Genomic DNA, 15,669 nt, shown 5'->3' on the forward strand with positions numbered 1-15,669 from the left:
GAGCCCGTTAGGGATCACCCGCTGCCTAAGAGCCCCCAGAGGCCAGAGAACAGACCCTTAATCAAGTTTAATTCAAACATGAGCTAAAATAGGAAGTCAGGAGCACGAGTCTATCTCGTCCAACTTTCGTTCTCAGACCTGTCCATGAAACCTGGCTTCAATTAATAGTCATGTCATGCCTGGGCTCGTGCTGAGTGCTTTCGTTTCCAACAAATCATTTGATAAGACTAATGTTTGTTCAATTGAATGTACTCGACTCACTCTCCTGGAATACCATTACTGCCTTCTTTTCCTCCTTGTTTATGTCTCTTCGAGAACCAGGTGTCGTTACAGTAAGGTACTTGCAGGTGAAGTGCTGCTTAATGGCATAGCCTGGATCTGACTACCCAATATGCCTGTCACCTCACTTGGATGCCTGCCAATCACCCTGGCTGGGGCCATGGATTCCAGAGCACTTTCCTGGGTTTGATCTCCAGCACCAGGGGAAAGCCAAGCACAATGGGCCAACATCAAACTCCTAAACTTAGACCCTGTCCCTTCCACCTCCCGCTCTGCCCACCTCTCTCCACATACAATACCAGACGTTCAGGCCAAGCTCAAGGGTCCTCCCAATTATTCTCTTTCTCAGGCTCTCTGCAGCCAACCCTGGACAAACACCCTGCTGCACCTGCAGAGCACATTAAGAAGGTGATTACTGTGACCACATACATCTCTTCCAGCTCCGCACTTCATCCACCCTGCTTTATGGACCATCTCTGAATATTAACTAGCCAAAATAACTTGCCAGCTCCCTGGTTCTACCTTTGTCCTTAGGCCCAGCCATAAAGGAAACACTTACTTATGCATTTGCCATTTTGTTTCAAACAATCCACTTAAAGAAACACTCCCATAGTTTTGATGAAATCCCACACTGATGAAAACACAAAATAGCATGTGCTTCATGTTATTGGCCATTATTCCATGGATGGAAGGGACAGAACCTAAGTTTAGGAGTTTGATGTTGGCCCGAAATAACATGTCCCTCACTGTGATGCTGCAGCCCAGTATCCATGGATAAATCATGTTATGTCCGCAAGGGGACCAGGGTACGGATGTAAAGAGAAGTTAAGAGTTCTGTATCCAGCTACATAGTGATGATCACCAAGACATATTATGTAAGTCTAGTGCAGCAGCCTCTGCCTCTAATCCCAGAACTTTAACCCTTGCACGCAGGAAGCAGAGGCAGGCAAATCTCTAGTTCTACACGGTGAGTTCAAGGCCAGCCAGGTGACACTCTGTCTCAAAAAGGGGAAGTGTGGTGGGGATGGTGGTGCTGATAAAACTGTTTCTTACCACAGAGGGAAAAGAAGAAGCAGCAGAAATAAGCCACTCCCAGTATACCATTCCTGGATTACTGAAGCATGGACCGTGACCAAAATGCTTGTTTTCCATCACCAAGTTCTGAGATAATACCACATTGGGCTTAACCACAAATTGTGCTGTCTAAAGGAAAGTGAACAACACGTGAGTGTCAGTCACCATTCTATTGCTGTGAGGAGACACTATGACCAACAATCTCTTATAAAAGAAAGCATCTGATTGGAAGCTTGCTTGAAGTCTCAGAGGCTTCATCCATTACCGTCAGGTGGAGGCCATGGTGGGACATATGGCACTGTAGCAGTAGCTGAGAGCTATGTTGTGATCCACAGAGAGAGACACTGGGCTTGGCATGGGCTTTTAAAGCCTCAAAACCAACCCCCAATGACACATTTCATTCAAGAAGGCCACACCCTCTAATCCTTCTAATCCTTTCAAATAGAGCCACTCACTGGTGACTACACGTTCCAATATACAAACCTATGGGGGCCATTCTCAGTCAGACCACCACAAAGCCAGAGGCTTGAAATGTGCTTGTGCAGTCAGAACCACACTTGTGTTTCTGTCATCTTTATTGAAAGAACAAGCAGCTAGCCTGCTGCCCAGGAAAGATGGACCACACACTAAGTGGAGCCTGGAGTTTAGCCTACATCAGTGAATTCTATCCAGCTTGAAAATGTCTGAGTGAGAATTTGTTTTAAAGGACTGTTATTTGAACCCACTGAATTTTGGCTGATTTATTGCACAATAATATGGGGAAATCAGATAAGTAATCAAAACCAATTCTCACAAATTAAAAACAAACTAGAATAAAGGAGCTTAATTTTATATCTTATTAATGGCATAACCACACAGGGAAGAATAACTTCTAATAGCTCTAAGACATGAACCTATATGTCTCTGGAAAGATATAAACTAAAGAACAAATATACCACAGGGGATCTTAAATTATGTTCACTAGTATTATTGCTAGGAAAAGATAGCTACATTATTACTTTAAAATAAATATACGCATGTGTACATATTCTACACTCTACCTATATTCATACATATATGCATGTATGAATATATATATATATATATATACATATATATATATTAGAATAAAACCAACACATAATAATGACAATGTCTCAAAATCGTAAAGAAGTGAGGGGTTTTTGTTGTTTAAGAGAAGGGATGAGCTGGGCATGCGTGTGGGCATGTGTGTGGGCGTGCATGTGGGCATGCGTGTGGGCATGCGTATGGGCGTGCATGTGGGCATGCAAGCACACCTGTAGGTCTAGAATTGACTGGTGGAGGGAGGAGGATCAGACTCAGGTCCTCATATTTGGCAGAGAGCCCTTTTCCAGTGAGCCACCTCCCCAGCCCCTCACCATACTCCATCTCTCCTTCTGTGTGTATTTAGAATTTTTGTCTGCAGAGCACCTGCTGCTCCTGAGAGCACAGGCCCTATAGATCCAAATATTGGTGTACCTAAGGAAAAGCTAGCAGGAAAATAGCAGGCCTGCACAGTGATTCTTCTGCAGTGAACAGGGGGCTGTGGCCATGGTGACCAGGTGCTGGCCTCTCAAATCTGACTTTGAGTCTTCCTCTCTCCTCAGCTGGCAACTCTCCAAACATCAACTAGCCAGGCCCTAGCTGTGAGACTCTAACACAAAGAAGAGAGAGATGCCCTCAGAGGGTGACTCCTGAAACAAACACACTGCCTTACCTATTACCCTCACTCTTCAGTGGAAGGCTCGGGATCCAAAAACCTCACTAGGTTACAAAGATTCTCCAGACATACACAGAACAGACATGGTGGAACCTATGCAGGTTCCCATAAATGTACACCTGGGTTCCATATATCCAAAATGGGGGTCACTCAGCCTTTATACAGAGATATCCAACATGAGGTTTCTATAGGGATCTCAGAAAGGCAGAGGAAGATACTCAGCTGCTTGCATGAATGAAGGCTCTGATCCCTAAGACTATGTCATTCATACTTCATGTGACTTGCTAAGCTGGGACCCTGTTCTCTGAGTCTCCCTGTCCTCAGGGTACTGAGAGCCTTAGGCAGGGGGGCAGTCTAGGTAGGCAACTGTCCCCCCTACAGTCAAAGGAGCTGGAGCTGTCAAGATCAGAGAAGACCAGACTGAGGAAGCATGAGAACATGGCAGGAAGTGAGGCTCACAATGGACACCTGTAAAATCTCTGAGTGGAGGACCAGACAACAGGAAATATAAGGAAATCAGTTCAAATAGCCAAAACCAGGAGTTTCCCACCAGTGGAGTCTGCTGAGAAAGACCAAAGCCTACTGACCGCTTCAGCGTTCATTTGAAGGCAGAGCTCTGCCTGGGAGATGACGGCAGCCATCTAGCATCTGTTAGGGGCTGGGTTAGAGACAGAGAACACACATCAGCTGCTAAAGCCAAACCATATTCCTAAAGAGGTCATCCTCACCTACTGGACCTTGACACTGAAGAGGTCTGGCCTAAGCCCACAGAGGCCCGGGGCAGCTCTTCCCGATAAAATGAAGGTGTCAACCCAACTGTCCAACTGCCCGAGTGGAGTAGACTAAACTAGCCTCTTCCAGGCTACCCTTCCCTTGTGTCAACCTCCCCCCTCACAGTTTTGCTCAACTCCAGCTCCACCTGGCAGTCATAGGCACAGAGACCATTGCCAGAGCACCCATGATACACACAGATGAGGCACACAGGGCAGGGAATGCTGAGCCTGCAGCAGGCTCTGCTGGCCTAGCTTACGCTCACATCTTTGTTACCAGCTGGCTACTCCAGTGCATGGAGGCCAGTGGCTTTCCAAGCAGCCACCTGTAGGAAAAGTGTCAGCCAGCCTTCACCGGGCTCCAGGCTTGACTCCCCTGGTCCATTCTAGGAAACTTCTGGAACATAGTAAATGAGCCGTCCTCTATTTATAGTTGCTTTTAATTCCCCTGAAGGACATACGCTGTGCTTTTTATTTATAATATCGTTTTGTTTGAGACAGGGCCTCATTCTGTATCTGTGGCTGATATACTATCTAACACATGCTGGTCTGGAATGCAGAGTGACTCTCCTATCTCAGCCTCCTGGATGCTGGGATTACAGGTGTGAGCCACCAGGGCTAGTTTGTGACCTTGACATCTATTCTCAGTGGGGCTGAAGAACAATCGAAAGCATCGTCTCCCTTTTTATTCATCTCATGGAAACCAACCAAACGTCAAGGGTGAATGGGGCTTTGGAGATTATCTGGTTAAACCCTTCATTTTACAGATGATGAAACTGAAAACTTAGGGGCCAGGATGTGGGTCAGTGGTGGAGTCCTTATGAAGCAAGCATGATCCTCAGAAGCTCAAAAATAAACCAAGAATATCCTAAAGATCTCCTCGGCATGTGTGCTCAGTGTGGCGTCTGGGGCAACATCAAATGATCAAAACCTGGATTTCTGATCGTCATTCAGGAGGCCCACTCTTCCGCACCCCACACTGTCCTTTATCCAAATGTCCTACTTCCTGATCCCTCTGCCTGCCTCCCCACAGCCCTCCCCACCCTCTTGCTAAATTTTCCATCTTCTCTGAGCAGGAGGCAGGGAGATGACACGGCTCTCCAGCTGTGCTCAGTGTAAGGCATTTTGGTTTGCTAACGTCTGCTTGCTAGCTGTTCTGAATCGCTCATCTTAGGTCTTTGGAGCTCCCAACAGAATAAGCTAATGTTTTGAACGTGTTTTGTAAGCTGTAAAGCACTATACAAATATATGTTCTACTATTTTAGGATATGGAATAATACAATCCCTTCAAATTGTGCTTTTGATTATCCTACCTCTGTGAGAGAAGCAGAGGCGAGAAGGACAAGAAAGAAAGGAAAGGGAGGGTAGAGATTTACAAAGTCTGTCTGTCCCTCCCCAGACCACAACCCCACTGATTCTATGCTACTTCCCCTGTTCTCATGGCTCACCAAGCATAGGCTCAACGAATGGTTCCTTTAAAACCCTCTCCACTAGGCATGGTGCTTATGATACCACCACTCAGAATACTGAGGCAAAAAGATTCAAAACAAGTCTGGGCTACACAGTGAGACACTGACAAATGAAACAACACTGAATTGGATATGTAGCCCAGAAGTAGAACATCCACCTAGTGTGCATGAAGCCATGGGTTCGATTCCTGGTACTGTGTAGACCAGGCATGGTGATGCATGCAGGTAGTCCTTGCACTCTGGAAGTAGAGGTGGAAGGTCACAACTCCAAAATTATCCTCAGTGACATGGGAAGTTTGAAGCCACCCTGAGCTACGTGAGATCCTGTCTCAGACAGAAAATATATATATACTTCTGGACTGAGGATTTAGCTCAGCAGAAGAGCATTTGCCTAGGATGTATGAGGCCCTGGGTTCAATTACCAACATTAAGGTAAGTAAGTAATACATTTTAAGTTAATAAAAACACTTCCATTTCACTGAAAAAAAGCCCCAAGGGTTCCCACATACAAAATATACAGAAGAGAAGAGTGCAGAGACTTGGTCAAAAGATGTCAACTCTAAATTAGATCAGGAGAAAAAAATTCAAGAGATCTACTGTAAATTATCATAACTATAGTTAATAACAATGTTATATTCTTGAAAAATCTCTGAGCAGATTTCAACTATTTTTTTCACCACAAGAAAATAAATATGTGAGGGACTAAATATACTATTTTTCCATATTTTAAAGCATCATGTGGCACATACTAAATACTGTTAATTTAAAAGCCTGGTATAATGGCACATGTCCATAACCGTAGCACTTGGGAGGAGAAAGCAAAGAGGAGGATCACAAGCTCAAGGTTAACTTAGGCTACATAAAACCTCTCTCCCACTCATCCTCCAAAAACCTTTAGGATCAGTGAGTGAGGTGCTTGCCACAGAAGCATGACCTCTGTTTGAGCCCCAAGAACCACCATGAAAAGCCCAATGTGGTGGCAGGTGTCTGTAATTGCAGTGGTCCTACAATGAGATGGGCGCTAGCCTGGCTTAGATGGCCATGAACAGCCTGGGGCTGGAGAGATGGCTCAAGAGTCAAGACCACTTCCTGCTTTCCCAGAGGGGCAGAGTTTGATTTTCAGCATCCACGTTGGGCAGCTTACAACTGTCTGTAACTGCAGCACCTGGAGTGTCCGTGCTTCCTCCCTCCACAGACACTGACATTCACAAACCCTCATTCAGACCCATGCATACACAGAGTTAAAATCAAAATAGTTTAAAAGGGTGAGGAGTGCTAGGTGGAATGATGCAAACCTTTATTCCCAGCACTTAGAAGGCAGATCTCTGAGTTCAAGGCCACCTGGTCTACACAGAAAGTTTCTAAGACTCCCAGGGCTATACAGAGACCCTGTTTCCAAAAGATAAAATAAAAGGGCATGGAGGACAGAGTGATGGCTCAGTGGTTAAGAGCACTGACTGCTCTTCCAGAGGTCATGAGTTCAATCCCCAAAACCCACAAGACAGCTCACAACCATCTATAACTCCAGTCCCAAGGGACCCAATGTCCTTTCTGGACTTGGTGGGCACCAGACATGCACATATTGCATAGACTTACGTGCAAACACACACCCATATGCATAAAATAAAATAATTTTTAAAAATTTAAAGAGAGAGAGACCCTGCCTCAAAGTGGTAGGTAAGGTCTAACACCTGTGGTTTTCCTCTTCTCTAAATATGCACCATGGAATGGTCTCTTTCTTCCTTCTGTCTGTCTTATTTCTCTGTCTCTCTGTCTCTCTGTCTCTGTCTGTCTGTCTCTCTCTCTCTCTCTCACACACACACACACACACAGACAGACACACACACACACATGTACACACGCACATGCAGACACACACATACAGGTAGTCCCTTGCTAACTGCCCCCACACAGCAATATACCAATGTGACTATTGAAAAGTGTCCTTATCTTCCCTCTTTTCCAAATCACCCACATTTTAAGTGATTATTCAGCATCCTTGTGAGGATTATTTTCCTTCCTAAGCCAGTGTCACTGGCCGGCCCTGACTCATTTGAAGATCAGGGACACCCCCAGGTAGGATAGCCTTGGGGTATCTTCTCACAAGCTCCTAGACAAGCTGCTAGGGCTCTTTGATCCCCTCTGTATGAGAGACTAGGTCTCAGAAACCACTCCTCTCAGCTTCTTCACCTTCGGCTCTGACATCAGAACCACCTGCTCTAGGCTAGGCTTCTGCAGGCACTTCTGGACTTGATCCTAAAAAGGACTTAAAAGGTTCCAGGGTGCCTTCCAGCAATTTTCTTGTTAGAATAAAGTGAGGGACGGCAGATAAAGACTTTCCTCTTGATCAAAGCTCTCATTAGAGCCTTGGGAGCATAAGAGCAAAGGCCAGGAAGGAAACATCCTAACACGCCCTTGGGGCCCAGAATGCAATGCGGATGAGTGAAGGAGCATGCGCACCAGGCTCAGCCTCTCAGTCCTAAATGTAAGTTCGGTAGGAAAAACAATGGCACGGGTCAGGGCTAGGGATAGTGGTCAAGTAGCACTTGCCTAGCTTGGCATGCACAAGGTCTTGGGTTTAATTCCAAGAACCACAAAAAACCAAAATGACAGAGAAAGACCAGCAGACACCCACCCACTAGAAGCACAGCCTGACAGGAGGGAACCACAGAGGGCAGAAAGCCAGAATTCCAGCCACCCTACCACAAAGAGCCACAGGCCAAGGTCCCAACTATAGCCAACATCCCCCTAGGTGCTTCTAAGTGGAGATGGCAGGTGGTCCCTTAGGAGAGGAACTTGGGCAAGTCCATGAATGCGGTGCTGCTACCAGCATGACATGCTTCTGGCAACAGGAGGACTGAGGGAAGAGTCCCAGCAGCTAGATTGTTCACCGAGCCTCACTCATATCCTAAAGTGGACTCGGCCCCTGCTGCAAGCGTGCAGACCTCAGCCACTGTTGCACTGTTTTCAAACAGTTTCCAGGCAGGAAGGACACGATGCCTGGACTGATGGGGCCTGCAGGGTTTGCATGGCATGGCAGGTCAAGAGAGAAATAAAACATCTAGCCAGCTGTCAGTGACGAAGCAACCACCCAGGAACCACAGTTAGAACTAATGCAACAGCGTGATCGGCCCCAGCTCAACAGGGCAGGCCATGGGCTCCAGGAGCGAGACCAGTGAGCTGAGGACTTACTGAAACCCTCAAACCTATCTCCTAGCAGCTTCCTACTTCAAATCCACAGAGGGCTCACGTGAGCTGGGGTCAAAGGGCATGACTCTGAAAGCTTTGGCTTCTTAAACTCAGAACCAAATTAATTCAGGAAAATTTCAGAGAAAGAAGAAAAAGTGACCCAGTACATTGTTCTTTGGCTCCCAAATTAGTCCAAAGCCTGGCTCTATTTTTAGTGACTTCCTCCTCTTTCCACATCTGAATCCTTCAACAAATCCCTTCTTCTAAAGGTAGGATTTCAGCCAAGCCTGGTAGCCTCGCATCTTAACACTTAGGAGGCTAAGGCAGGAGGATTGAGAGTTTGAGGCTACCCTGGGCTACACAAAATATGTTTAAGATCATCACAGCAAGTTACCGTCTCAAGAATGAATGAAGTGTGGGCTTGTGACATATAATCCAGTGATACAGCATTTGTCTAGCATGGAAGAAGCTGCTGGGATTGAAATCCAGCATTATGATAATTAATTAATTAATTATTAATAAAATGTGTATCTGAATAGATTCTAAATATAATATCCAATTTTTCAGGAAAACACTGGCCAAGATACATCTTAAATGGCATCATAAGAATGCAATTAGCTCAGTCCAGAATATGAAGAATCACAGAACAAATGACTCAGAGCTGCAATACATACATTACAAAACGAACAACTTAAAAGACAGTCTATCAGTTTAAAGAGACTAGATTTGCCATATACATCACAATTTGTGCAAACCAACTGTCAAAATCTATAACACAGTCAGAAGACAGAGCCACATCCACATAATCCCTGAGACTAAGAACAGACTGTCGGAGGGCTGGAGAGACCTCACGACAAGACCGTCATGTACTGTTCTTGCAGAGGACCCAGGTTCAGTTCTCGGCACCCATATTGGCATATTACCTATGCCCAGCTTGATAGAGAGCCAGTATTCTGACCTCTTGGGTCACTTGCACTCAGATGCATAGTCACACACAGAGACACACAAATACATATAGTGAAAAATAATCTTTTTTAAACAAACAGGTTGTTGGGCTGCACGTTTAGCTTGAGGACAGAGTGCCTGCCTAGCATTTCTGAGGCCCTGGGTTTGGTTCCTAGCATACCTTCCCCGGGAAGAAATGCCTGCTCAGATATGATGGTGGTGTGATGGCTATGTTTATACAGAGCTCATTCCTTGGAAGGAGACAGTGAGATGCTGGTGATGGGATGTTGGACTGTTTGGAATTTGTCTCAGTGAGAAGGAAGGGAAACTTGATTGGCTGAACTGAGTGTGCCTGTAGCTGAGTAACTGGACCATGAGGCTGTAGTGGACAGTCCCCTCTGTTATTACACACAGTGAAATGAAATGTTACGTATGTAATCTTGGTTTGTTTGTTTGCTCACTCACTTGCTTGTCTAAATAACGTGTCTTCTCCTAATTTCTCCACTAGAAAAATTTTTTTAACTCAGAGCCAGGCAGTCACTCACACCTGTAGTCCCTTGTAAAGCTGAGGCAGACAGAGCAGCCTTAGTCTAAGGCCACCCTGGAGTATGTGGTGAATTTCAGGCTAGCTTGGGTACAAAATAAGACTCTGTCCAAACCACCCCCCCAAACAAAAAAACCACCAACAGCATCTCAACAGCCTCACTAGTGCTGGGGACAATATTACCAAAGCTGCCTCTTTTCCCCTGGCAAAAAATGTAAAAAAAGATTGCCCTCTCTAGGTAAGATTGATAGTGTCACTATTCTAAAAGGAAGGTCACTTTAATTCATACCTGTACTCCCAGAAAACTCAGCCACTAGGGCTAGACAAGGCTTTTAAATGACAAATGACCGTTATTTCCAAACCTGGCAATCCCACCTGTCTTTCTACCTTCACAGGTTCACCACAGACTTTGCTAGTCCATCAGCTAATGCAGTGGACCTGGGTTCAGACATCGTGCCTGATGAATCCATTTTGAAAAAAGAACTCCACATGGTTCCAGGGCACTCTCACCTATCCAGCAAATGGCACGGTTCTCCGTCATATTTGCCTCAAGACTTCTCTAGGTTGTGTGAACTAAAAGGGTGCTATGGATTCTGACAGGCATTTAGAGAGAGATATCTCTGCTGGCTTGAGCCCGTCTCTCTCCCAGTCTCTTGCATTCAGTCTCATTCTTTGCTCGCTGTTGCGGCCAAGGTAGAGCACCTCCCTCTTCCCTCCCTCTTCCTGCCCCTACCCCTGAATTCCAATAACTTTTCCATAATGCTTTAGGTGTCTTCCTCCCTTGAGACCTGTGTCTTTCTAATCTTCCTACTTGAAAACCCTTCCATACACAGACACGAGGCTGCCCAGTCTCTCCTAGGGATTATCGACGACTCGGCTCCCCAAGAGGGACCTAACCAAGCAGACTGCGTGCTAGTGGGTAGCAAAGTACCATTTTTTTTTCTTCCATACCGTTCATGTAGCCAAATCCAGTGTTTGTTCTTGATAGCTAAGATATCTCAGCTAATTTATTGAAGATCAATTTGCACATGACAAAATATTTATAAGTTCTTACAGCTGATGTGGGCGAGATAGGCCGCCACTGATATATGTGGACCTTTTGTGCAATTTTAAAGTAGTTTAGTTCTATTTACTTGTGTGTGAATGTGCCTAAATTTATTTGCACAGTTGGAGGAGGGGTGTGTTCACTGTGTCCACATGGGGAGATGCCAAAGGAAGGTTCCGAGGGTCCTCTTTGGCATTCTCCACTCACCCCTTTTGAAACTGGGGCTCTCCTCTTCTCAGAGAGGTTGGGAGCCAACAGATCTTATGCTCCTCTTGTCCTTCCCCAGCCTCTCAGTGCTGGGCTTGTAGGTCTGCATGAGATGCCCAGATAGGACGCTGGGATCCGAACTCGGGTCCTCATGATTGTGTCGCAAGCTCTCTTAAGCACTGAACCATCTCTCCCCTCTTGCTTTGCATAATTTTTTTACATTTTATTTTTATATGTATGGGTGTGTTGCTTGCATGTATGTCTATGCATCATGTATGCCTGGTGTCCATAGAGGCCAGAAGAGAGCTTCAAATCCCCTGGAACTGAAGTTATGGATGGCTGTCACCCAACATGTGGATGTCAGGAATTGAACCCAGATCCTCTAAAAAAGCAGTCAGTGCTCTTAACTGTTGAACCATCTCCCTAGTACCCAATAAGCAGGTTTCTGTTCTGTTTTGTGGTGGTACTGGGACTTGAACCCAGGGCCTTACAGTTGCTGACTAAGCACTCTGCCACTGTACTACCTCCCAGCTCCTTTGAGTACTTTCTCGGGTACTTACTAGATCTGGCCTTAACCTGGTGGTCTGTCATGGATACGTGTTCAGGTAAAACTGCGTCATCTCGTCATTGCACATTGATACATCCCTATAAATGAGTGAGTGAATGAGTGAGTGAGTGAATGAATGAATGAATGAATAAAGCTTGTTCCTTTAACAGGATGCAGCCCCTACCAAGTCACTTAGCTTAGAAAGCAGAGCCTGAGACAGTGCTCAGCCTCTTCCGATCTGTCTCCATGGGAAACGCAGAGCTGATATACGTATATGAGGTGAGCCTGAGACCAGAAACAGAAACCCCGTCCTTGTGGAGCTCTGTAGCACCCAAGGCTCCGCCGTCATCCCTGGATGCCCAGAGACATCACTATGGGTGTGGCAGCACCCATGCCTCCTGATCACATCCTCCTGATCATGTCAGGCTCTTCAGCCTTGAACACTGAAGCCGCCCCCTCACAGAGCCCAAGGCAGCTCAGCATGAGGTGACAGGAGGTGCTGTGACAATCAGAGAGAACCAGGATTCCACTTCCCAGGAACCTCACTTCTGTTCCCCTGTGGGGTTAGAAAATGAATCAACCTTCTTTTGACCCCTTCCCCAATGCTATAAGGTTTCTGGCTGCTATAAAATTCAAGATCTTGTTGGAAACAAACCTATCCCTGTGCAGTACTCTTTGCTGAATGCCTGGAGGCACATGCCATGGGGCTTTTTCTCCATCAATGGACCAATCTGTTCATCGGCATCTCAGAACAGAACATGCTAAATTTGGTATCAGGTACCTGAGATGCACTGTTGAGAGGAACTAGAAGCCATTCCAGCTCTGAGGGAAAGACAGACAGAAATGGCTGTCTGCTTAGCTGAGATGCTGTGATAAACTGACTAGGAGCTGGAAGAGTGAGTCCTACACCCCTCAAGGGTCTTCAGTGCTACTGACAAACCACCAGCTCACCTCCTGAGCCTCAAAACTGAAAGACCTCAGGAACATAGGCCCGTGTGAGAGCCCTGCCCACAGCTGGCAAGATGGGTTGTGACTGCTAAACCACACCAACCCATGGTCTCTGCATGCATGACAGTGGCTAGGTCTGCCCTGTAGCAGGATTTATAGGTAGAACAGAAATGGAACATGGAGGCGTACAGGCAGTATACAGCACCTTCTTTCCTGTCCTTCTAGGCTGCCAGGTCTTCCCCAAATTCCATATGCTTGCCTCTGCAATGTCTGATAAACAACTAGTAGAGAAGCAGGTTTGGTTAACCAGAAGGGACATGGTAAATTCCCCATATAACAACAAGGTGTTTTTCCATTCAGCTGTAGCTTTTCCTTGGAGGGAGAGGACCGAAGCTTGGTGAGTCTCTTTCTCAAGCTAAAGCCCAAACAAGCAACTCCACACACAGCAAGATGGACAGTGTTTCCAGGGCTAAGGGCTGTGTGCTACTCAACTGCATTACTGTAATAACAAATGTAAAGCAGGCAAATTCCACCTCTAAAAGGTACATTCATGGGCTGGCTTGTTTGAGACGGTTTCAGGCTACTGACATCTCTTCATCACTGTGAGTTGTCTAAGAAAAGACTTCTGAAGAAATAAACACGGGAGGTATAGTTGGGCATCTGAAAAAGCAAACATTATTCTTCCTTGGAGTTTTTGTGTACCAGAAAAGGCAAAGCAACATAGATATTGGCAGCTTTGAATGGAGACAGAAGCACCTCCCCCAAGGGGGATGCTACTCCCCAGGCCCAACCGGTGTAAAAATAACATCTTCCGTTTTACCCTGTCATCTCTTGGTAGTCTTGAGTCGGCTGACACAGATCAACATTCACATCCTCTGCTTTCGGTGCAACTTGTTTTTGCAGAATCTGGGTTTGGCAAACACGCTGGGCTCAAAATATTTGGCCAGATCTATTTGCTTTAAACCATTCTATGTGGATTTTGGCTTTCTCACTGGCTGGAGGTGTTGAGCTAAATCATTAAGCCATGAGTTCATATCTGGTGGGAGGTAATTCAATCGCGTTTTTGGCTTCACCTGAAAGTGTTCACAAACCCTTGACGAAAGCACATGACTGTGAGTATTATCGGGCCTGATAGTATCCAGTGGGCAATTTACCTTTCCTCAAAGACAGTGACAGACACAAAATGATTGAGGAAAGCAAAAGACCAAGTTCATGGCTCAACTATTCCCATCTTTCCATATCCCCAGCAGTGACACTTATCTTCCCTGGCAGCCACTCCCATTGTGCTCTTTCTCGACCCAACACAATGGACATATGCAGATGCTGGCAGACAGGGAGGATGTCTTCCATCCCACTGCTCCCCTGTGAAGAGGGACCAGGCTAAGGTTACATAAGCCCCTCCTGAGCGTCTGGGCCCCTGCGCTATGGGGAAGAGAATTGGGGGGTTGTGACGAAGTCACGGTCTGCAGGCCCTGACTAACCCTGTACTCACCACCCTGTCCTGTCAAGGCGGGGCGGCTGGAAACCTAGGGTCGCCCACCTCGACCACCCAGCTCACGCCAATTTGGCAGGATTCGCAGTGCAGGCAGACCCGAACCTGCTGTCCACTAGATCCTGGGATTCCAGGCCCCGGCCCCAGATTCGGACCACAGCTCCCTGCCCCCCAGGCGCCCAGACGCGCGCTCTTACCTGCCCGGGCCGGGGCCGGGGCCAGGGCCAGGGACCGGACCGAGACCAGAGGTCGGGAGTCCCGCCGCCCGCGCAGCGCCAGCCACGGGGAGCTGTCCGCCGCCGGCTAGTGCTGAAGGCGGCTTCCCTGCTCCGGGGCCCGGACCCAGACCAGAGCCTCCGGGCGGCAGCGGCCCTTCGCCCGCGCCGCCCTCCAGGCTGGCCTCATTGCCCATGGTGGGCAAGCGGGCGGGCGGGGTCGGGGTCGCACTGCGCCCGGGCCGGCGGCTCCCGGGCGGCGCTCACACTCTCCGCTCCACCGCAGCTGCCGCCATCTCCCAGCTCGGCTCGCACAGCCGCCTGCTGCTGCGCATGCGCGCCGCGCGCGCCCCGTCCTGCACACGCCCCCCCCCTCCCCGCGCGCGCTCCCGCCAGCCCGCGAAGACTCGTGTCCACGCACCAGCCTCGGGGTCGCCGGGAAAAGGCCTCCGGAACCCGCGCATGCGCCCTCCGCGACCAACGCGGCCAGCGGGTGTTGAATGAAGGCCGGCTGCCTCGGGTGGCTGCGTTCTACTGGACCACTTTGGAGGTTCACTAGACCTAAGAAGCGACCTAAGAGCTGGGAGTGGTGGCCTACGTATGAAATGCCAGTCCTTAGCAGACTGAGGCAGGAAAATCAAGGTCATCCTCGGGTACATAGTTTGAGGTCAGCCTACACCAAACCGTTTTAGAAGAAAAAGAAACCGGCCAGCAAGAGGGATCAATAGGTAAAGATGCTTGCTCCAAGTTTGACGCTATGAGTTAGGAACCCACATGGTGAAAGGAGAGAACCAACTTCCACACGTTGTCCTCTGCCCTCCACACTCTCCCATACCCTCAGCTATACACATATACAAATAAAAATGTCTTCCTTTAAAAGATGGTCTAGGGGTTGGGGATTTGGCTCCGTGGTAGAGCGCTTGCCTAGCAAGCGCAAGGTCCTGGGTTCAGTCCTCAGCTCTGGAGGAAAAAAAAAAAAAAAAAAGATGGTCTAGGGAGATGACTTAGCAGTTAAGAAGGTATATTGCAGCCGGACTTGGTGGCACACATCTTTAATCCCAGCAGTTGAGAGGCAAAGGCAGGTGGATCTCTGAGTTCAAGGCCAGACTGGTCTACAGAGCAAGTTCCAGGAGAGCCAAACTACACAGAGAAATCCTCTCTCGAAAAACCAGAGAGAGAGAGAGAGAGAGAGAGAGAGAGAGAGAGAGAGAGAGAGAGAGAGAGA

At 47.5% G+C, this 15,669-nt stretch overlaps 1 protein-coding gene across 1 annotated transcript in view; it reads right to left on the reverse strand.

Annotated features, from left to right (window-relative positions):
• Bsn (bassoon presynaptic cytomatrix protein) overlaps positions 1-14,641 on the reverse strand; it is an 87,824-nt gene extending 73,183 nt beyond the window's left edge. Inside the window, exon 1 of the mRNA XM_028756805.1 lies at positions 14,427-14,641. Coding sequence (XP_028612638.1) covers positions 14,427-14,641 — 215 coding nt within the window. The remainder of the gene's footprint in view (positions 1-14,426) is intronic.
• Positions 14,642-15,669: the final 1,028 nt, after the last annotated feature.

This window comes from Grammomys surdaster, unplaced genomic scaffold (genome assembly GCF_004785775.1).
Source record: "Grammomys surdaster isolate TR1022 unplaced genomic scaffold, NIH_TR_1.0 126131, whole genome shotgun sequence".
NCBI lineage: Eukaryota > Metazoa > Chordata > Mammalia > Rodentia > Muridae > Grammomys > Grammomys surdaster.